The 23,388-nt window shown below is 42.6% G+C and overlaps 1 protein-coding gene across 4 annotated transcripts; it reads left to right on the plus strand.

Annotated features, from left to right (window-relative positions):
- The first annotated feature begins 503 nt into the window (after window positions 1-503).
- LOC129203482 (1-aminocyclopropane-1-carboxylate synthase-like protein 1) lies at window positions 504-14,182 on the plus strand. 4 transcript variants are annotated; one of them, XM_054818025.1, is made up of 14 exons: window positions 504-821; window positions 1,005-1,064; window positions 2,510-2,580; window positions 3,388-3,457; window positions 3,774-3,840; window positions 5,382-5,479; window positions 6,192-6,269; window positions 8,598-8,698; window positions 10,461-10,547; window positions 11,100-11,145; window positions 11,731-11,872; window positions 11,965-12,107; window positions 12,268-12,421; window positions 13,129-14,182. In XM_054818025.1, exons 1-14 carry the CDS (start codon window positions 654-656, stop codon window positions 13,329-13,331), a joined length of 1,488 nt encoding a protein of 495 aa, XP_054674000.1. In that variant the 5' UTR covers window positions 504-653; the 3' UTR covers window positions 13,332-14,182. The 4 variants fall into 4 exon arrangements, with proteins under 4 accessions (XP_054674000.1, XP_054674003.1, XP_054674001.1 ...); XM_054818028.1 differs by adding an exon at window positions 1,149-1,223 and having other exon boundaries at window positions 680-1,064; XM_054818026.1 differs by having other exon boundaries at window positions 680-1,223.
- The last annotated feature ends 9,206 nt before the right edge of the window (window positions 14,183-23,388 follow it).

The raw sequence follows: 23,388 nt of genomic DNA on the forward strand, positions 1-23,388 counted from the left end.
AGCTTGAATTAGTTGCAGTGATTGAGTGAAGAATGATATCACATGGAAAAGGTCGGTTTGGGACTCCTATGTACAAAAAGACAACCTCCTTTTTCTTGTTTACATAAAACCAGCTCTTAAGAGTCTACAGTGACGATTATGAGCCGCCTTAGCACAGCTATAACGGTACGTATCTTGTGGAAGGCCAGTGGATAAGCAGACGCTGACATCAGATTTTGGTACATCAAAAGTTCTTAAGGTCATACAGCTGCGGGATGATTTTTGGTGCACAACTAGTTCAGCGTTTGCCAAGAATTAAGTCCTGGTCCATTTGCTAATGCTCGTTTCTCCAGGCGTTAAAAACCTGCCAGTTTAAACCCGGGGTTTGTTTCCCTGTGCGGGTAACGGCTCAGCGCGGCGCAGGGCAGCGCTCCCAGGCTGCCCGCCCCGGAAAACGCTCCAAACCCGGAGCAGCCGAGGGGCGCGTCGTTCCCCCCCCCCAGCTCCGGCGCGGACCCGGCACACGCGGGTCCCTTCTCCCGCCCCTGGCGGCGGAGCCTGGGGCCGGGCGGGCCGGCGGGGGCCGGCGGCAGCGGGAAGGGGCCCTTCCCGCCGGATTCCTGCGGATCCCGGGGCGGGCGGAGGGCGGCCGGTCCCGGCCCCCGCGGCGGAGGATGAGCGGCGGCTGCGGGGGGTCCCCGCCTGCCGGGGCTGCCGCGGCGCCCCCGGCCCCGGCACTGTCGGCCCGCGGCGACCGCATCGCCGGCGGCGCCCCGGGGCTGCTGGACGCCGGCTTCGCCCTTTACATCGCCGACCCTTTCGATCGGGAACTCAATCCGCAGGTGTGGGGAGCGGCCGGGCCCGGGGCTCCGTCCCGGAAAGCTGCCGGCCGCCCGGTAGCCCTGGGCGCTTCGGTGGGCTCGCAGAGCCCCGCTCGATATTGCACATGTAGCGACGCGGGCTGAGCACCCAGCCGGTGCTTTCCTCCTCCTGCGGTGGCATTCAATAACTGCTGTCTCTTCCAGGGCATCCTGAATTTGGGCACAAGTGAGAACAAGCTTTGCTTTGACTTAATAGAGGAGAGAGTAAGTGTTGCTGTCTTCTGACTAACTGAACCGCCGGTTTGTCTTTGTCTTTGATGAGTTTGACGTTTCTGATTAACAATTTAGCAGAGGACAAGTACCATACCGGGTAGGATACTGACGGCACCGTGACTTAACAGCTTTCACAAAGCAGCATACTTGGTATGTTTCTATGTGCTGCTCCGATTGCACACCAGGAAGTAATTTGCTAAGTAATATTTACACTGAAAACTCGCCTCTGACTGAAAACCAGCCTAGTTTTGGTTTTGCTTAAACTTCATTCACATTTGATTGAAGTCCGAACAGAACCGATAGAAGGATCTGTTCTGGTTTCAGCAGAAAATACTGCTTTAGAGTGGTAGCTTTCAGGAAGAAGTGTATTTTCTGAGGGGAAAATCATGGCCCAATAAGACACTTATTTTTCTAATGGCAAAGCCACAACTTTGACTGAAAATGCTCCATGCGTGAAATTCAGACTTTGAGCAAAATGAAAGCTACGACCTAAATGTTATGCTGCTGCGCACCACAGTAAGAGCCCGTCTCTGAAACGCAGCTATGGGGAAATTGCGTATTCTTTAAAGGAGGTGTGTTCCCCAGATTTGTTAATTCTAGCTGATCTGCTGGAGAGCATGGGGTTCTGGCTTATGTGTTAGCAAAGCGAAGATCTAGTTGCCAGGCCGGCTTCTGCTGCTTGCAGATTCCCTCCTGCTTCTCCTTCCTGCTTACGTGAGGTGATGAATTTGCAGCAGTGCAACTGCTGGTGCATTTGCAGTGCTTGTGATGGAGGGCTGGGCATCAACTCACCATGCAGATTGGTTAGCTGATGAGTTGGCAGTGCTGGCAGCCAGAGAGGGATTTTTTTTTTTTTTTTTTTTTTTAAATCTGAGAAATAAACCAATATCGATGCCACAAGGAATATGGGACTGAGCCAGTTTTCAGGGGGGACACCTGCTTTGAGAGCAGGAAAGCCCCTGCTGATAACACAGCTGGTTTTATTCTGTAACAGATAGGGTTGCCGTCACTTTTCTTCTGTTGGTTGAGAAGCTCATCAAAGTTGACGTGCATTAAAAGCTGATATCATAAATATTGCAATAATTGTTTGAGTTTTCTTATATCTTAGAAATGGCTGCATAATCTCTTACGTACAGGGGAGACGTTTTTCCTCAATATGTTGCTCACAACTTGTTTTAATATATGACAGAACAATCCAATAAATAATTCTTTCATTATTTTCTTCCTTTGTTTTGATGATGTTTTAATGTCATTTTCTAATATCTTAAAATCTAAAACAGAGAAGTGCAAAGTATAAACATAATTGTAATTCATGAATTTTTATATTCTCCATTTTCTTAATGTTGCTGGATATTTTTTTAAGATACATATGCTACAGCAGAACAGAAACTCCCAAGGCGGCTGTGTTCTACACTATCTCTCTTTCATGTCACTAGCTCACAAGACCTGACATGAATTATCTGGAGCCTAATCTTTTCCAGTATTCTGATACGCAAGGTATTAGAAGGTGAGAAGTTCATTTTCCCACTCTTTGTGTTGCTCATGGTCAGTGCCAGTCACGGCTCCTGTGGAGCTGGGTGGGGTTTCGTTCCTCTGGTGAGCAAAAGGGTAGGTGTGTTACTGCTACCTGCATGCTGGCAGCTCTTGTGTTCCTCCGGAGTTACTTCTCCATTTTTTTGTTCTGTTTTTTTTTCCCCACCCAATGTGCCACAAAGACCCGGAATGCCAAAGGTCAATGATCCGGGGGTTTGTTGGCAAACAAGAGAGCATCTGTTGCGGTGGTGAATCATACCGATGTGACCAGTCGCTTCTGGAATGATTCATTCTAGTCTCCGAGGGGGATAAACAGAAACTCCAGGGACTGTGAAGAGTAGAGGGGAAATACCAGCTCCCTGAAGATCGATAGGAACTCCACCATCACCTTCACTCAGGCTGAAAGCCTGTCTTGATCTAAAGAATTGTTGTTGACTCAGGTGTTTCTGATACCCAAATTTTTGTTCTTTCTGCAAAACCAGATCTCACTCGGGCTTAAAGATGCTTCTTTATTTTCTCATTTTTCTAGTGTTGAGTCACAGTCACTGTTACTCATAGTAACAGATGGCTTCTGTGTGCTTCTGTCTCACAAAATGTAGCACACTGGATATCTGAAGAAATTATATTATTTAATCAAAATCTTCAAGGCTTTCATAACAGAATGAATTATGCATTTGTTCTGATTTTGCTAAGCTTCATTCTTCTGTGTGTATTTTGTGATATTTTTTTTTCCCTGAGAAATCCATGATTGCATAGTTGACTTTTTAATTCTGTGTTTTAGCTTCAGAGAAGAAATTGCCAAATTTCTAACTGACTATGCCAGAGCTGCAAAAGCACTGAATCCGGAACATGTAAGACAAGTGCTTTATCTTTGCATCTTATTTTTCTTAAACTAATAAAGATGAGTAAATCTGAACACAAATGTCAGCAAGGTATTACAGGAGGGATATATGCCAGATTTGCAGAAGTCTTAGTAGTGTTAATTTTCCATTTGAAAAAGTGGGCAATGTGTAACATTCAAAGACTTGGTGTTCTAGGTGTAGCAGTGTGGCTTTTTCACTCCGTGTTTGTTTTTTGGTTTTTTTTTTTTAAATTTAAACTAGACAAGTGCTGATATTTCTGCTAAATATTTCATTGCTAATTGAAAGTTTGTGTTACTTCTTTCAGATAACTGTTATGAATGGCTGTTGTGCTGTTTTTGCTACTCTGTCAACTGTATTATGTGACCCTGGTGGTGAGTAAAAACCTGATTATTTTACTTAAAAACATTTGTTAGCAGTGAATATAATTGTATTGTGACTTCTGACAGCCTCCTGTTATTCTAACGGCCTGAATGAAGCAAGGCATGCTATTTCTTTCTCACTGTCAGAGTGTCTTTGAAATAATGCCTCTATTTCCAGAATGATGGAAAATGTTTGAGGTATCAGCAGGCCCACTCACTTTCTGGAATGCAATCTTTAGGTTTTTAAGAGCGTTATAGGAAGAGGAGAAGGGTACCGAGAGCATGCTGTGTATTTTGAAAAGTTAGGAGAAAAAGAGGTGGGAACCATGGTGGAAGCTGGAGGGAGCAGGCACACAGGTGTCCACAGGAGGTGGAATGGGTTTAAACCTGGGACCCAGACAAAATTTGGGTAATTGCGTAAGGAAGACACGTCGAAGGAATTTGGGACAGGGGAATGGAGCTGCAGCAAAAGAGGGATTCCCGGTCAAACAAGGGTGGTGGTGAGGAGGAAGCAGAGGTGGGAATGCAAAGCAGGAGTGGAGTCCTGGGAAATAATCTGCTTGCAGCAGAAGTAGAAAGTAGGAGGAAAGAGAGAGCTCAGCAAGGGAAAATGGTTTCCTTTCTGTCAGGAATGAAGAAAGCAGAGTAGGCGTGCAGTACAGCGGAGAATGGGGAAATCCACAAAGACCTGCCAGGGAAGGAAGGCAAGCGGGACGACTTAGGTGGCCTCCCGTGCAGGAGGCTGTGCCGCACCCATAGCACCCTGTTACTGGCACCGAGAGCCCTTGGGAGGAGGGTGGAGTGATGTAGAGTAACGTGGTGCAATGACTTCAGCGTGAAGGTGGCAAAAGCGCTGTGAAACCAATAAATTTTGTTTAGCTTTAAATGATAATGTTTACTACTTGTATCCATGTCTATGTACACAGTTCATTGTATTTGCACCGTTTTAACAGGAACTCGTCTGCGTGAATACTGACAGGCTCCTTTTTACCCCTTGGTTTAGGTAGGAAGCCCACTCCATCCCCTCTGAAGCCCTGTCACGCAGGGCTTGTGCAGTAGCCCCAGGAGAAGACCAGCCTGGGGCTACTTCACAGCACAAAAATGAGGGGAGGAACAAGTTGCACAGTGCTGTAGGCTCCCTGCCTGCGAGATAGCGCCTTGGCAACCAGAAAGAAGTAGTTGAGGTGTGCAGCAGTTCCTGATGAAAAATTGATAGTAACGGCGCATTAGCAAAATATGAAGAGCAAGATCATTATTTGTCATTATTATTTAAATAGCTAAAGAAAGAAAACAAGTAGCTGATCAGGTCCATTCCCTTTTACTGAAAATATATGCGACTGTCGAATCTGCTATTGCAAATGCTAAGAAGGATATGGGGAAAGAATTCAGGTTGATTGGCATATGCTAAATTTTCAGTTTTGTTTAAATATTGATTTAGGCCACAGTGAAGGCTTTGAGATTGAATCAGATGTCAAATTCTTAGACTGTCAGATTAGAGTATAGCAAAATAATTGCTCATGAGGAATGTTCATTTCATTTTTTAATGTTTTCAGATGGATATCTTATTCCAGCTCCATACTATGGCGGTATAAATTCGAAAACGTGGCTATATGGTGGACTACAACCTGTTCACGTGCCCTTGTTCAGTGAGGTAAAGCTTTAGCTATGCTGCGCACGTACATTAACAGACATTTCACAGGGAACAACCAAAGAAACCTGAAAATGCAAACCGAGTCCAAGTGAAGAGACAGGACCCGTCTAGCACTTTTAGAGACAGCCTGTCTTTTCCTCAGGCTGCAGCATGACAGGAGGCTGGTGTCATCAGATGTGTAGGATTACGTTTGTTCCGTGCAGACGCTGTTCTGCACTGACATGCAAAATTATAATGTGCCAGCTCTAAGTCTGTCACTTCTACTATGAGGAGATTTGGTTTGCATATTTTTTCCCCTTAAGCACTGAAAGATGTTTGAAAGCTCAGTAATCCGTGAGGCAGGTCGAAGGAGGGTAGCATCTTTTGTAGGACCAAATGATACAGTCATTTTCACCATGAAGAGTCATCTTTTAAGTACAAAAGTTCTTCTGTAAGTCATTGATAGTATAGTCTTGGATAAGGGCAACATTTTAAAGCGAAATAGTTGAGTTATATAGAAAAGACTGATCTTAGTTTCAGATTCCGAGGTGATAATAGTATTGTTTTCAGACTGCTGTTTTCCCTCCTTGAACTAGTGCCATGAGAAACTTCTTTTGTTTAACTTTTTGGTTTTATAAAAGCCAGTAGCAATTGTATTTTCACTAGGTGGGAGTGTTTCTTCACTGTCGTCTTTTTTTTTTTTTTATTCTTGCTGATTTTTTTCCTTCTGTAGGTGACTGACGAAGAAAGTCACCCTTTCCAGTTAACAGCTGAAAAATTAGAAGCTGCGTTACAGAGAGCTAAAAAGCAGGTATCGATAACATTGATTTCCAGTTTTTCTGTTTTCCTAGTTATTTTGTAAGCAGCATATGTTCTCAGCATCGGACCATTTGTACAGTTTCATCTGTGCAGATTTTCAGTCTTGTGACTGAGTTGGGTCCAACTCTGGCAACAGGAGTCGAACATATTTTATAATCTGGGCACTGTAACAAAACGCACAGAAATTCCCTGGCTCTAGTTTACAAAGAACAGATCTTAACTTGTCTTTCAAGACCAAGTTTCTTTCTCTGTAGATTTTAATGGAATTTGAAGTGTTGTAAACAAGCTGTTGTTCTGACCCTCAGAAGAGAGAATCTGCTACAGTAACGACCCACTTGGTTAATTAAAGAAACATGTCTAATGTGATTTTGAGAAGAGTTCTTCTGAGTTCCAGCTAACAAGGAATTGCTAGCAAACAAAAAATTACAACGGTCATTTTTTCCAGAGTTTAGGAGACTTCATTAGTTCAAAATACATAGCATGTTCAGTGATTTTGTACTGTTCAGGATTGCAAAAAATGAGGATATTATTTGTCATATTGTGTATCACATACAAGTTGGGGGTTTTTTCACGTGCTTCTCTGTCTTTGGAACTGCTTTTCTTCCCCATGGAAATGTTTGGGTTTTGTGAGTGTCCACAAAATAGTGCTCACCAATATTTCAGGATAAAATGTTTCCTGTTTTTACTGTCTTGATGTGCATAATCCACTCCATGGAAAATTCTAACTGCACTTAACTGTTTGTGCTCATCCTTGAAAAGATCCAGCGGAGGAGGCACAGACTGAATAGCAAAACATTTTACTGAAGATGTGGTGGCGATGGTAGTGATGTTTCAAAACTTGAAGCAAGCTAGACATCTTGTGTCCTCTTCCAGGATAGAAAATGAGGTTTAACAACAGATAAAGCATATAGTTACAAGGAAGGTCACTTACGAAGGTCAGTTATAAGTAAGGTCACATATAAAAAAGCGGGTATTTGGATACACACAAATGCATAACACTTTTTTATAGATATGTTGAAGCTGTCCTAGTTAGCTAATTGCTTGATCAGCATGGTGCCTATGTTTAGACACCATCTGTATGTCTGTGTCATCTGTCTGTGCCTTTGCCAGCCCGTGTGAGCCCGAGCATTCCGGCACTTCTCACTGGATCCTAGCAGCGGGAGGCAGCTAGCATCCCTGCTGCCTTGCCCTGGCTGGCAGGGCATGAACTGCCTGGACCTGGCGCTGGAGCACGGACCGGATTAACTCTTTAGAGATCTGCGGGTGTTTGTCAGCCTTCTGGAGCTGAAACAGTTCTCACGAATAAGACGACAAACATCTGCTTTGGATACATGTAATATTATAAATAGCTGCAGGAACTAGTCTAGAACAGCAACTGAGAAACTGCCGCCCCACAGCAGCTGTTCCTATGAGCAATAACGCCTCACTCAGCATCATCTGCTTAGTACACGTCAGATGTCAAGTACACTAAATGTGCTATATCATGCAAGGAATACTTGTGGAACAGCTGTTTGTGTGTATTTGTATCTTGTCTTGCTTCCAGGTAATTCAGCTGGAATCAAAGGCTGAAAGTTCATTTCTTGTGAAGATCTTGCTCCCAGCACCCATTAATGTCCAAACAAGTTGCACACGGCAGGGAAAGCAAATATCAGGGCTTCCTCATCGCTGATCTTGATTTCCTGGAGTTCTTTGGGAGTTGGTCTTTGCAAATAGGAGGAGGCTTGGGTGGAGTGAGAATTTGCAGTGGGTGAGGTTTTCGAAAAACAAATTCTACACTGTTGATAAATATAAGTAAAAAGTAATTATTTGCCCAAGTGCATCTCGTAGAACACCAGGTAATTCAGTTTTCAGTCTTCTGCAGATTCTATTACTTGTTTAAAGAAACAAGCACCATTGAAAAATTAATTACTTGGCAGTTTATTAGATGTCAAAGGCTGATTTCTGTTTGGCTTTCCCATGTTTATGCACAGTAACTTTGCTCAGTCCTGGGAAATTATTTTGGAAGTATGCCTGAAGAACCAGTATTAATCCCTACAACACCATAATCTTGCCTGTTGATATCACTGGGTGTTTCAAATCCTGACCTGATTTTCATTTGCTAACAAACTATTTAGTATATTTTTTTCGGGTGGTATTGGATAAATTATGAAACAAGGTCAGTAGCCAGAATCTTAGTCTGTATAGTAATTATAGTATGTAATTAAATAATTTTCAAAAGCTAGCTTTTCACTGAAGGGTTCCCAGACTTCCTTGCTGCATCCTTACTAGTCATTAGTTTGACGTCGTTGGTGTCTCCAACTATCAGTTTTTCTTTTTCCAGGGCATCCGAGTCAGAGCATTAATCCTGATCAACCCCCACAACCCATTAGGGGACATTTACCCAGCACAGTTACTGAGAGAATGTCTAGAGTTTGCACACAGGTTAGAGCCCTAGCGCTACTTGTTCGGTATTTCATTTTCTGTTGATGCAATGTAGCAGTGATGAAAAATCACTTTTGGTGATCACCTGTTCTTTGCTTGTACGTGTTGGGAGGAGGTAATGGACCGGGTTCTGATCATGCTTCTTGTGTAACTATCCTTTTCACTTGGCCTTTCTGGGAGCACTGGTATAAATTGTTTAACCTGGGATCCAATAATGTCTTTCGGAATGAAATACTGTTGGGATTTTTTTTTTCTGTGTGGTTTAAACTTACAAAGCTTTTTATTTGCCTAACACTGTTTCTTTTTTAACCTGCTTTGATGCATGGCTCAGCAAAAATGACTACTGGTGATTCCCAGTCTTTAGCAGTAGTAGGAAACATGGCCAGCACCGTCATTTGAAACATCATCAAAATAAGAAAAACTTAACATTTGATACTGGGGGAAAGTAATTGATTTGGCAAGGAGCAAGTCAATGGTCTGAAGTTTTGTAGCATCTTTTATACCTACTTAGCTCGAGACGTGCAAGCAATTCACTTCCCCTCAGAGGAAGATACTTCTGAAATATCTCATCCCTGTTCCACTTCTTTTCTTCTTACCCAGCTCAGAGCTCATGTTCTAAGCTCTTAACAGTCTCCTGAATCCCTTGGGTACTGATGGAGAAAAACCACTTCCTTTTGAAAAGCATCTCTTTTTTTTTTTCTTTTTTTTTTTTTTTAGGAAAATATGTATTCCTTTATTATTTCAGTGATGACTGCAAAACCCTGTACACATTTTGAAAGCGAGCAATATTTAGTTTCTGACAATCTTAAATAGAGTAAGTTGGTATTAGTTGTTCATTAATTACCAAAAATGACAGCTGGTTTATTTAATTTTGAAATGGAATAACACAACATTCCAGCATTTTTGGCATGATTTTCTTTTAATGGAAACAGCAGTTGAGATTAGTAGAATTCAATGCACTACTTCCAGTTACTAAGTTTTTAAAAAGGCAAATGTGTCTTTTCTCAGCATGCCCCATGGATTTCAGGATGCAACCAACTTAAGCTGGTACTAAAACAGTGATGTTAGAGGATAAGGATTAGAAACAATAACTTTATTTTCAATGTAAAAACTGTTCTGAAACCAAACTTCCTTTTAAAAAAAATTATAGAAGTCAGCAATCAAACTAAATGAGGTTTTCTATGAAGAGAGTACCTGCACTATTTGGATGTTGAAAACCATTCTGCAATTTTTTTCAATATTTCTAAATATGCGCATGGCTTGTTGGTATCAGGTGTGATAACATCGCTTTCTGCTTACTGCGGCTTTCACAGCAAGAGTGTATTAGAGAGCTATCATAGGTGCATGTTTTAAGACCTAACATCTGCATTTGGCTTCAAATCTCACTGAAGAAATCCTGAGGGGTAAAGAAGTTTATGATATAATGTTGTGTTCATTTTAAACTTTAAATAAGAGCTGGGTGGGACCATACATATTCCTGAGAACCATTGAAGTGAGCATGCAGTTGGATTTTGTTTCAGATATATGGAATGTTAATGCTGCTGAGAAATACAGAATATTTATAAACAGAAATTGGCGATGCACAAGTGCTCACAGTACGCCTTGTGACCTCTGCGTAAAATTTGTAGGGGGGGTATAACAGCAAATAGGTATACTTATGGATGCTTTGCCATGGCAGTTGTTGAGATTATACATACATATATATATATGCAAATAAATTTCTTCTAAATATGTTAATATGCCCATATTTTTCTTTACGTAGATATGAATTACATGTAATAATGGATGAAATATACATGCTGTCTGTTTATGATGATACCATCTTCACCAGTGTTCTTAGCTTAGATTGGTAAGTGTGATTTCTTAGGAATTTCCAGCCTTGACCCTAATTACACAAAGTTACACAAAGCAGAAGAAAACCAGCATCATACACTGAGGTGTATTTTGTTCAGTTGCACTTCACTGTGTAGATGTGTGCCCTAAAATGTTCACTTCTCCCTTCCCTAGCCTGAAATGCAGCACAGTTGAGCAAACAATTCTTCTCCGTCAAGTACAAGAGCAGTTGTGCATCATTTATGGAAATGCTGCTTTTGTTTTCACATGGGCGTGATCACTAACTATGCAGTGGGAATCTGAGATTTCAAATGAACCGTTACATCTTAGTGCAGATCCTTTCTGGGTTTTTTTGTGTAAATCAGTGCCTCAGCACACACTCAGGAGATCAGTGTCATAGGATAATGTTTTGTTAAAAGATCTCTGAAAAAATGTCATGCCCCTTTAAAGGATTATATGTCGATTTTACTAAAAAATTACTACAGTTTTACAAATGTCAACATTTTTGTAACCTGCCTGACTTGTTCCTCTATAGCAACAGTTCTTGTCTTCCTCTTTTCTCATTCAGTTTACCAGATCCAGAACGGACACATTTTATGTGGGGTTTTAGCAAGGTAGGTCAAAATACTATGTTTGTGTTTTAAATTAAGATAGGTCTCCACAAAAATTAGTTGGGCTATTCTGACATAATTTGTGGTATAGCTGCCAAACTGAGTTTCTTTATGAATTTATTTTATTCTTTGGTAGTGTAAAATTTGTTAAAGTTCAGAGTTTAATTTGGGATCTACTTAACAGCAACAGTAGACGCATATGTATTAAAGCAATTGAAGGATATAAGCACATTTCAGATCTGTAGCATTTTGCCTTTTCTTCTCTTGGAGGGCACAGGCAACTGATGACTGCTTGGAAACAATAGTGGGGTATATTGGGGACAGCCCAAGGGGAAGAGCCAAGCATGTTTTCAGTTGTCAGTCTGTAAAGCAACTCTGTTAAAGCCACTGACCTCCCCGGCACAGGGTTGTTTAGAAGTTGCTAGCTGGTTTTTATCACGCTTGGGACTCCATTTATCAGTGTTGAGAATTTACTCCAGAAGGTTGTTGGTTTTTTCCTATGCATCACAATGACTCTAGACTTGGTGGCTTGACAAAGCACAAACATAAAGTAAAAACTGCGCCTCTCTCTTCTTTTTGTGCTCGAAGGATTTCGGTATGAGCGGTATCAGAGTTGGAGTATTGTACACCAGAAATCATGAAATTCAGAAAGCTGTGAATCAACTGGCTGTCTTCCATAGCTGTCCTGGACCTGTTCAGCATGTTCTCAGTCAGTTCCTTAGGGACAGAGGTTAGCCATGCTAGAAGTGTTTCCATTGAACTGTTTTATTTTTCCATTGGAGGTGGAAATAAAACAGAATTATATTTTTCTTGCTTTGATAGATTGGTTGGATAATGTGTTTTTTCCCACCAACAAAAAGCGACTTAAAGAAGCACAGAATATTCTTGTGGATGGGCTTGCAGATGTTGGAATACCTGTGCTCAAAAGTTCAGGAGGACTCTATGTGTGGGCAGACTTCAGAAAAGTATGTAAGAAGTTGGAAAAGGGGTGGGAATATATAAGCTGGAAGTGTAAAAATTGCTTGTGCATGTTGTTACACACTTTAGTGTCAGGTCCTGGAAAATTGCTTCAATTAATTTATGCACTTGTTCAATCTTTAATAAAAAAATATTTTCTTCTTTTAGTTCTTAAGATCACAGACATTTGAAGCCGAACTTGAATTATGGCAGAAGCTCCTTGATGAAAAACTCCTGATTAGTCCTGGAAAAGCTTTTTATTGTTACGAACCTGGGTGGTTTAGACTGGTTTTCTCCGATTCTGTAGATAAGATTTTATTGTGTAAGTGGGTTTTACTTCTAATATGGCATGTAGTAGCACACAAGTTTTAAGAAACATTAACATTATAAACAATGAGTTCAAACATAATTATTTTCTCTCAGCTTCTGAGGGGCATTTTTAGAGTTTGTATGAGCTGAGAGATATTAGATTGGCCCAGAGCATCGGTTACAAAGCACTTATTTTGGATTATGTTAAACCTCTAAAACTTTCAGAATTTAATTTTAAAATTTATTTTTACTCTATCAGAAGTAAGGAACCAAATTTTATGTGAAAGGATTTTTACTCTTTCAAATTATGCTTTGTAACATGTGGGAATTCCCCACCATCCCTCATTTTTATGTAGCTCATGTTGGATATGAAAAATGTATCCATCTCTCATGCTGTAAAATACTTAACCTTGAGTGAATGCTTTCTATTGTTGGCAAAGGAGACATTTGTGATGTAATGGGAGTGTACAGAGTCAGAGAAAAATGTAGATTGAAAGGGAACTCTTGGGTCATCTAGTACAACTTCCAGCTCAGGGCAGGGCCGCTCCCTGTCAGAGAAGAGGTTGCTCAGGGCCTTGTTCAGTCGAGTTTTGAGGCTGTCTCAAGATGGAGATTTACGCAGCCTCCCTGAGGAACCCGTTTCCATATTTAATCACTCTCGTGGTGAATTTTTTTTTTATACATCCAGTCAGTATTTCCCTCTGTATTTCCTTTCTACAGGTATTCAGCGACTTGAGCAAATGTTGCACAGTTACACTGCTGAACCAGTCACAAACAGATCTTCTACTGCAGATGCTTTATGCAATCCAGAAAAAAATTCTTCAGGCAAGCCTTCAGGCACACCAGAAAAAGATTCTTCAGTCAAACCTTCAGACACACCAGGAGAAGATGTATCCCAGCAAAAAAATATACTTGTTTATTAAAATCATATATGCATTTAATGACTTGATATAATTTAACATGCTTATGTTTACTAAAGGTGTATATAAACATATATAGTCTGTAACCTTGGATAACACTCTCACATCACTGTGATCTGGCATTAATAATCTTGCAAGCGGACTTGCTAAAGCTGAATTTTAAGGAAAATGGACCTCCTGGATATTGTGTAAATTAGCCCCTGTTAAGCACAGCATCCGGGTTTACTCCATTTCAAGTGTGCTATGTGTCAGTAAAATCAGTGAGTCTTAATATATACTTGCTCAGTTGTTGAATTATGAAATTTTGAAAACACTGGTAAAGTGGTTGTTTACTATATTACTATATATTATGGACTATATATTTTAATCAGAATACTGAAAGTACTGAATCAGGTGATATTCATATTTTGCTAAACTTTTGTAGCTGGCAAAATGTTTTTGCATATTCACGAGATCTCTCTAAACATATATATCTCAAACATTTTATACATCTTTCTGTATATTCATGCTAAGTGAGCACTTTCTGAGAAAGCATTTAGATTTTTGGATTCTGGATTCCCTTTCAGATTATTTCTGTGTGCCTGTATTCATTAGATAGTGTTTTCATACAGTAACTATAAAAAAACCCTTGAAGGTCTGTAATGTATACCCATTTGACAGTTGTATGGGGAATTTTTTGCTTTGTTTTTGATTCATTGGGGTTTTTTTTAAAGTATTTGCAGAATTAATTCACCATTTGCTCTGTTATTTAGGTTTGGTGAGAGAAAACTAGAACTGCAAAATTAACAGACTGCGGCTGTAGAGGCTCAGAGGAGGGTTGTCTTACTGTGGATCCCTAATAAACTTGGAATTTGTACTCCTGATAGTAACATGCCCTTTGACCTGTTTCTGGTGGCATTTAAACTTGGCAACCTTACACTGTTCAGGCTGATAATATAAAGATAAATAATCTGCTGTACAGCAATTTTTAAAGCTCATGGAATCATGGAATAGTTGAGGCTGGAAGGCACCTCTGGAGGTCATGTAGTCCAACATCCCTGCGTGGAGCAGGGTCAGCCAGAGCAGGTTGACCAGTAGTGGGTCCGGTTGGGTTTTGAGTATCTACAAGGATGGAGACTCCATAGCCTCTCTCAGCAGCTTATTCCAGAGTTTGATCACTCTTTTTTACTAAAAAGTTTTTTCTTATATTTAAACAGAATTTCTCATTTTGTGCACGTTGCCTCTTGTCCTGTCACTGGATAGCCAGAAGAGCCTGGGTCCATCTTCCTTACACCCTCTTGTGCAGTATTTATACACACTGATAAGATGCTCCCGGAGCCTTCTCTATTCCGGGCTGAACAGTCCCAGCTCTCACCATTTCCTTGTATTTCAGATGCTCCAGTCCCTTAATCATTGTTGAGGTCCTTCACTGAACTTGTTTCAGTATGTCCGTGTCTTTCTTGTACTGGAGAGCCCAGAACACTGTGCTCCAGATGGGTCACACTAGTGCTGTGTAGAGGCCTGTGGTGTTTAACACACACATCTCATCTTGACAGGGAGTGAAGAGTGAAACAGCACCAACAGCAAAAAAAAAATTACTAAAAGTAAGCTTTTCAGGCCTATAAAATCAAAGGTTGGTACTGCAGAAGACCTTCAGAAAACTTGCTGACTGCACTTGTCAGATGAAATCTACTGTAGGTAAAAGGAAAGGGAAAAGTACTATGATAGGGTCTAACCATCATTACTCTTCAGTAATGATCACCATGAAACACCAGCTTGTTAAGAGGAATATGAATGTTAGAAATTATTAGAGAAGAAATAGAAAAGACTTCGTAAAGTATTCTGTCATTATAAAAAAATTCCACAGTGTTCCTGCATGTGGGCTGTTGAAGGTTATGTGCAATTTAGGTCCCCTTGTATCAAAAAGGATACAGCAGAACTGGGAAAGTCAGGTCAGTCTACTGAGGAGTCCTAAACACGGACCTCTGGACTACCAAAGTGTTGTGGTAAGTAACATGGTGATTGCCTGGATCTTAATATTCTTCCTTGAGGCATTAGAAGCTGGGATTTGGCCATTATTGGAGGTGGGCTACTGTGCAGAATTTAGGTTTGCCCCAATACATCTGTTCTTATGTTAATCTGAAACTGCTGTGGATGGCAGTGCACGTGCCAGCACCAGTGGAAACAGCAGAACAGGAGTGGAGGGCACTGTCTGCATCGATAACGATGGATGCTTGGTCAGTCAGACCAAGGAGTGGGCGAAGCCCAGATGGTCGGCACGCTGACAAGACCGTAGCATAGATGTCTCCTCAACAGAAGGCCCTGTGCTCTACGAGAGGCGGATGGCAACAAGCCAGCATTAATGCAAGTGTGTAAAACCAATTTGTTAAGAAATTGGTTAAATAGATTTTCCCCAGATCTTGCATTGAGTTCTGTTACACTAATTTTCTACAGGAGACATTGTTACTTGTTTCTACCTTGAAGTACTGCAATGAGTTGGTCAAAAATATTGTTGGTCACTAAAAGCTGAGGTGAACTTGTCAGTTCCTTTTCTGATAGTCTCAACTTATTCAGAGGGAGCCATAGGTTATTACAAACAGGTTAAGCTTGACTTGAAAGCCCAAAGAGGAAGTATATTGCAATGTGTGTTCATGTCATTATCCCACAGTATTTATTCTATTTATAGCCTTATAGGGATATGGTAAGTTTCAACATACCATTTCCACTTATCTCACCCAAGGGAACAATTAGAGCAACTAAGCCACAGTCAGGCTGTGCAAACTCTGCAGGTAAGAAGCAGTTGCTTTTGGTTTTGTTTTGGCCAACAATAAATGCAGCATGTACTTCCATTTCATGCACACTTTGTGATCAGCTTCTCATGAGGAAGGAAAGGGGACAACTCTTTTATCTTGGCTAGCAGCGGTCTGTTACCAAGCAATTTAGAAACGAAGATCTAAGGAAGCGGGAAGACTGAAATAGAAGTTATTAGGATCAGCACTGTGAAAAACTATTGATCTTCCTGGCACAACAGGCTTGCTGTCTCACGCACCGTACAGCCATCCCACTTTTGGTTGTATGCAAAAGATGGACATAGGTAAGTTTTTCAGAAAGCTTTACTACCTGGTGTTTGCTTATAATCTTTGCTGATGTTCTGTTGAATGTGTATTTAATTTTTAAACACTTACGCTATGACTACTTTGTGCAGTCAGACTTCACAGCTAGCTTATGCATCCAGCACTGAACTGGTAGGTGCGCAGAGATCACAGAGATCTCACAGATAAAGGCCTCATTTCTTGAGGAATACTGACAAAACTTTTCCTTGGCCATTCATTATGCTGTCTTCAGTCAATTCACATTTTGAAGTTAATAGTCACTAATCACTTTCTGACATTTTGGAAGGTGGGAAATACACGGAAAAAAGAATCACGCGCAGAATAACAATCAGGGAGATAGAAGATGAGTCAGCAACATCTCGGCAGAAGCAGCACTCCACCAAAAGACGAAAGAGGGAAGATCTCCTGACATTCTACCTTCGTAAACAAGATGAAAGAAACCAACGTTCCTCTGTAAACGAGGCAAATCACATTTTCGCTCTGCCATGTTCTGACTCTTTGAGGAGAGGTAACTGGAAAATTCTACATGCGGATTTCTGTAATTTGGGAAATAGATTTTCTTGAGAAAGGCATGCTGATCTCAAGGACAGGGTATCTTTGCTTTGATTCTTAATGGCCTACTGAAATTTATGCTTGGGAGAGAAGAGGTTCTCAAATTCTGTTTACATATTTCAGATTCATTGCCACTAGCAGCCATACAGTGTGATTTTATCCAAATATGATCTTATCAGAAAGAAAAGGATCATTGTGCAGGATACTACATACATTGAAAAGGATTATCAGAGTTTGACCTTCTGAAGACAAAAATTGTGTTTGTGTTCTGAACTTGGATCAGTTAACAGAGCCAGTTTACAGCAAGGGACATCATTACATTGACAAAGGCAGAGAGGTGATGACCTTCAGGAAAGAAGCGGACACAAGGACCATGAACACAGATTGTGTTCATGGCAGCAGGAACTTCTGAAAGTAGCTTTGCCCCTAAAGAAAATCTAAACTGCTTCCTGAGAAAAGAGGATCACTCCTGCTGTGTTCTCCCTAAATCAAAGAGTTCAGAAGATTTTGAAGGAGCCCCAATTGCCATGTGGAAGCAAACAGGTGCCTGGGTTTACTGTTCTGAGTCAGCTAGAGGGGCAGTGCCTAGCACAGTGTAATCTTGATGTTTTCAGGTAAAAACAACCTTTCTATCCACAGCTAGGTTCCAATTATACTTCTGTTTCATTAAACAGACATTGAAATACTTCAGCGTTTCATAAAGATGCATGAACCATCTGGAGAAGTTGTTCACGAAGAAGTTGTTATTGTCACTGATGAGACTGAAGTTACCAAAAAAGCAGATACCACAGAAAATTAGCCTCACTGCAACTGTAAGCCAAATGAAAGAACAGAGTCGTCAGTCAGCAAGTAGATGGTCCCCAAGAGCCAGCATTAGAACCACCAACTAGAAGGACTGAACCAAGAAATTAATGTAATCTTCCTGAAAGTGTATTCCAAACGTGCCATAACTGTTTCTGCCATAATTAAAATAGCATCAGTGTATTGGGCCCACCACTTGTCCTTGGTGTGCAATGATTTTAGCACTTCCTTTAATTTCTGACACACAGTGAGTGTGGTTGTATGGGTGAGAGGGAGAGAATTGCCAAATACAAAATTCTGTTGTCAACGATTGCAAGATTCTATGGCGAGCAGCACACAAAAATAACTATTAACAACTATCAGCGATTGCAAAAGTATTTCTGCTTGGATCATCAAGTTCATCTTTCATAATTTTGGAGAGATGTACTCTGTTAGCTAAGAGATGTACCAATTCCATGTCGTAATAGATTAATTCTGTAATTTATTTGTCTGATCTGTCTAATTCAATAACTGTAAAGAGCAGTTGAAACTACAGTACTACTAATATTTTTGTTCTCAGTTCTGTAAGGCCATTAAGGCCTTTGTTAATCATAATATACAATGTATCACCAACCACAACAAACGTGATCTTTGCTTCTTGTGTAATATTCATTGTACAGTTGAAGACTGCAATACCTGAAGTCTGCACTACCTCAAAGCAAGGCCAGGACTGGAGACCTACAGCTAAGTCTAAACTGTAGGGGCTACCTCCTGGCTTTTGTGTTCACCCAGACTTTGCCAGGATGAATGAGAATGCCATGTGGCCTGGCAAAGTAGCTCAGGCACAACAGCAAGAGGGGAATCCTAGCCATATTTTAGAAGGAGCCCAAGGAGCCACACACTTGCTTATCAGTTGTGTTTTCGTAATAGTCATGCTTTTCCAGAAGAGGGTAGCACTCCCTTCCTAACAAAGCCATTGCCCAAATGCTTTTAGAGTTTGTAGGTTTTTGTAAGGAATTTATACCAGATAACAGTGCTATAACAAGTCCCCTGCAAAATTTGCTGCAAAGTACAGGAAACCAGCAGTGGGAAGAGGCATGTATTGTTTTGGCAGAGAAAAGTTCAAGTAGTTGCAAGGGTCACTCCTTCCACAAATTTCCCACTCCTACCCAGATTTACTCAACTTGGTTCTGAGGCATTTTTCTTATGAATTGTTGATCCATTTGGTGTATGGATTTCCCATATCTCTCCGTGTATTACCCAACCCCATATGCACTAACCCCCATTTGTTAAAGCTGAGCACTGGTCTATGTCTCATTTCCCATCCCTTTACTCAAAACTGGCAAATCCCATTGGAACATCCTTCTCAGAAAACAGTCTTTATATCCCTGAAAGCTCATCGGGATTTTATGTTGCATGGCAAGTTGTAACTCCATATTCCTAGTGGCCACAGACAGAGAGTGGTGTCTAGTAAAGTATGCCGATGTTCATTAAGGGCTAATTGTACTTGTATACATGCAGCATACCATGTTACCTTATCTAAGGTCATACAGAAAGACTGCATGAATTCTTTTGTGACTTTAATTGATTCAATTCCCAGAGTTGCCACCAACATGTCCATGGATTTCAATACTTGTTCAGAGGCTAATCCTTCTTTTGTTAACAGCCCCACCGCTGCCTGGAGGTGATTTGCATGTGCAAATGCATCTGCTATTTTTTCACATTCCACAATCCAAAAACTATTCCTGGCATCCCATAAAGATCCAAAAAAGTCCCACTTTGTCATTTAACCTCTTTGGCATGATTAATTCCCTTTGTGGTGAATAATTCTGGCCTTGTCCACCACGCTCTACACTGAAAAGGCAGCGACTTGCATACTCCAATGCTATTTGTTATATCACGTAGACTCCACTGATGTTTCTAATTCTTCTGAGTCCCTTATAGGTGTAATAATTTTATTCCAAGTGTTGGCCTCCTCCTCTTCCCACTGCTGGTTTCCTGTACTTTGCAGCAAATTTTGCAGGGGACTTGTTATAGCACTGTTATCTGGTATAAATTCCTTACGAAAACCTACAAACTCTAAAAATCTCTGCAAAGTTTTCCTATCAATCATAAGGGTTAAACGCATGAATAATTTCCTTGGTGGAGGCAATTCCCCACCCAGTAGGACCTAGCTTGGTACCTAGATATTCCACTGCTATGTAACAGGTTGTGCTTCGGCACCTTTTACTTTAAGGTGCATCTTCTCTACAATTTCAAGAACTTGTTTAGTACATTCCAAACATGCTTCTCATGTTTCTGCCATAATTAAAACAGCATCAACGTATTGGACCAACCACTTGTCCTTGGTGTTCAATGCTTTTAGCACTTCAATTTCTGACAGAAAATGGACAGGTAGTTATGAAAGCCTTGGGGTAATCATGTCCAAAAATACTGTTCTCCTTCCCAGGTGAATGCAGTTTTCCTTTGGGTGTCCCCCTCTTTCAACAGGATGGGCCAAAATCCATTAGAAAAGTCCAACACTGAAAACCACTTATACCTGTGTGGCCCCTTTGCATTCACTTTGGAGAGTCAGACTACAAGAGGGGCCAAGGCAGGTGCACCCTGATTCACCGCACGATAGTCCATAATAAGGCACCAAGCCCCATTTGGTTTTCTAACAGGCCACACTGGCACGTTGGTGCATGAAGTGCCCTTTTTGATGTCGCCTTGATCATGTAATATCCAGATGACAATCTGTATGTCTGTCGTGGTTTAGGCCCAGCCGGTAAGCCGGTAGCTGGGTGCCACGCTGCCGCTCACTCACCCCTCCCCCAGCGGGATGGGAGAGGAGAAGTATAACAAAAGGCTTGGGTCGATGTAAGGACAGGGAGAGATCACTCACTAATTACCGTCACGAGCAAAACAGACTGAATGTAGAGAGGAGATTCATCTAATTTATTACTAGGCAAAACAGAGTAGAGCAATGAGAAAATACAATCAAATCTTAAAACACCTCCCCCCACCCCTCCCATCTTCCCGGGCTCAACTTCACTCCCGGCTTCAACCTTCCCCCCCCCTCAGCGGCACAAAGGGGCAGGGAATGGGGGTTGCGGTCAGTTCAGCACACATTGTCTCTGCCGCTTCTTTGTCCTCAGGGGGAGGACTCCTCTCAACATTCCCCTGCTCCAACATGGAGTCTCTCCCACGGGCTACAGTCCTTCACGAACTGCTCCAGCGTGGGGTCTCTCCCAGAGGGTGCAGACCTTCAGGAGCAGACTGCTCCAGCATGGCGTCTCAAGTCCTGCCAGCAAACCTGCCCTGGCGTGGGCTCCCCTCTTCACGGGTCTACCGGTCCGGCCTGGAACTTGCTCCAACGTGGGCTTCCCACAGGCCACAGCCTCCTTCAGATGCCTCCACCTGCTCCAGAGTGGGGTCCTCCACGGGCTGCAGGTGGAATCTCTACACCCCCTCATCCTTCCTCCATGGGCTGCAGGGGGACAGCCTGCTTCACCATGGTCTTCACCACGGGCTGCAGGGGGATCTCTGCTCCGGCGCCTGGAGCTCCTCCTCCCCCTCCTTCTGCACTGACCTCGGTGTCTGCAGAGTTTCTCACTTCTCACTCCCCAATCCGGCTGCAAAAACTCTGGGGTTTTTTTTCCTCCTTAAATATGTCATCACAGAGGCGCTGATTGGCTTGGCCTTGGCCAGGGGTGGGTCCGTCTTGGAGCCGGCTGGCATTGGCTCTGTCAGACACAGGGGGAGCTTCTAGCAGCTTCTCACAGAAGCCACCCCTGTAGCCCTCCCGCTACCAAAACCTTGCCACACAAAACCCGATACAATGTCTTCCCTTACTTCCTTTGGGATTGGGTATTTGGGATTTTTTTGATGTGGTGGTTCACTAGTTAAGGTAAGCAATCCAGTATCAATTAAAAACATAGTCCCTGCCATATTCAGAAATGCGTCCTGGATCTCCGTCCATCCCGTAGTGGGGTTGATTTTGATATTAATATTCAACCAAACCCCTGTGGTGAGCCTCCCTAAAGAAGGGATAATTGAGTCATTGCTGCTACTTCCCTAGACCTTGGTGATTCGGCTGAGAAAACCAGGTGCTGGCACATTTAAAGCACCTTTCTCTAGATGGAAAATTGTTAAATTCCCACCCACTTTGGGTATTTCCAACCATCCTTGCCTAATTGTGACCTGTATTTAGTAAACTGAGCTTGTTCCCCACAACAGTGCATCAAAAGTGATGTAAAGAGCTCGGCTGCCTCCTCCAGCCACTCTGGTCCAGGACCTCTCCAGCTTGGTGGCTGGAGCCCAGCCCAGGGACCCAGGGCCTCTGCCCAGGCTGAGGGACATGGCAGTCACTATCCCATTTGCAGGTTCAACCAGTAGCAAAGATGAGCATGGATCACAGAGACATAGAGACACACAGATATGGACACCCTCACAGACACACACAGAGGACGCTGAGATGACCAGTCACCTAGACACTGCCACAGGCAAGGCGCTGCCTTCAACATGCAGGACTCATGAAACAAACATGGACACCAAGTCCCTTGCTCCTCTGGGGCTGGCAGAGACAGGAGGTCACTAGCGCAGGCACACGCGTTACTCTCCAGGTTCACAAGCACACGCACATTCACGCATCCCTCAAGTACCGGCATGGCCCCTCTGCCCGCCCAGCACCCCTGCCTGGACCCTGGGCACCCTTACCTGCCCACAGGTCCCTGACTCACTGGCTGGCCCAGCTTGGTGCTTGCTAGCAAAATACACAGTACTCACACACTCATCCCTCATGCTCCCCACATTTGCATGATCCTCTGGGGGGTATCAGTAGGGACCCCCCACCCAACTGATACCCCATCCCGGACCTGAGGACCCTGGACTCACCGGCTGCTCCAGCTTTAGGTTTGCCAGTGAATGCATGTGCACACACCCCCCACAACCAGATCTGAGGACGAGACAGACACACGTCCTCCCCAGCAGCCGACACCGGGCACACAGGCTGTGACCCACAGTCCCACTCCAGCCATGGGTGCCGAGCCCCTCACTTGCCTCACGTCAAGCTACCCCCAGTAGCTAATTTTGGGAACGAACACCATTCCCGCCCCAGTGGCTGGGAGTTAAAGACCCCCGCTGGCTCCATCAGCTGGCACCACAGGCCGGGGCACCCACACCCCGCCTGACTCCAGTAGCTGTCACCAGATTCCACTCAGACACACACAGGTCTCACCAACAGCTGGCACATTGTCCATGCAGCACCCACACACACCAGGTAGAGTGGGATTACGCAGAGAGATACTTAACAAAAGATTTAATAAGAAGATACAAGGTGACAGGGCAGGCTGCGATGACCAGGCACAGGGCTCAGCTGGAGAAGCATACAGGATTTCTGTCTACAAGCTTGTTGTCTTTTTCCTCATCACCCCAATTTTGTGAAGCCTTTGGTCGACAGTTTTATATCAAAGAATAAAGTCTCACATTCCACATACCCTTACAGGGGACTCATCACAAGCTCTGGTAGAAGATATTGTTACGAAATAGGCAAAACGATCAGTAGTAGGTCACCTGAATATGGGACAGTATTCAGTCAGCAGTGCTGAAAGAACCTACCAATGTAATAATGCAACGTCTCAAAGCCAGGTGATGGC

This window comes from Grus americana, chromosome 2 (assembly GCF_028858705.1).
Source record: "Grus americana isolate bGruAme1 chromosome 2, bGruAme1.mat, whole genome shotgun sequence".
NCBI lineage: Eukaryota > Metazoa > Chordata > Aves > Gruiformes > Gruidae > Grus > Grus americana.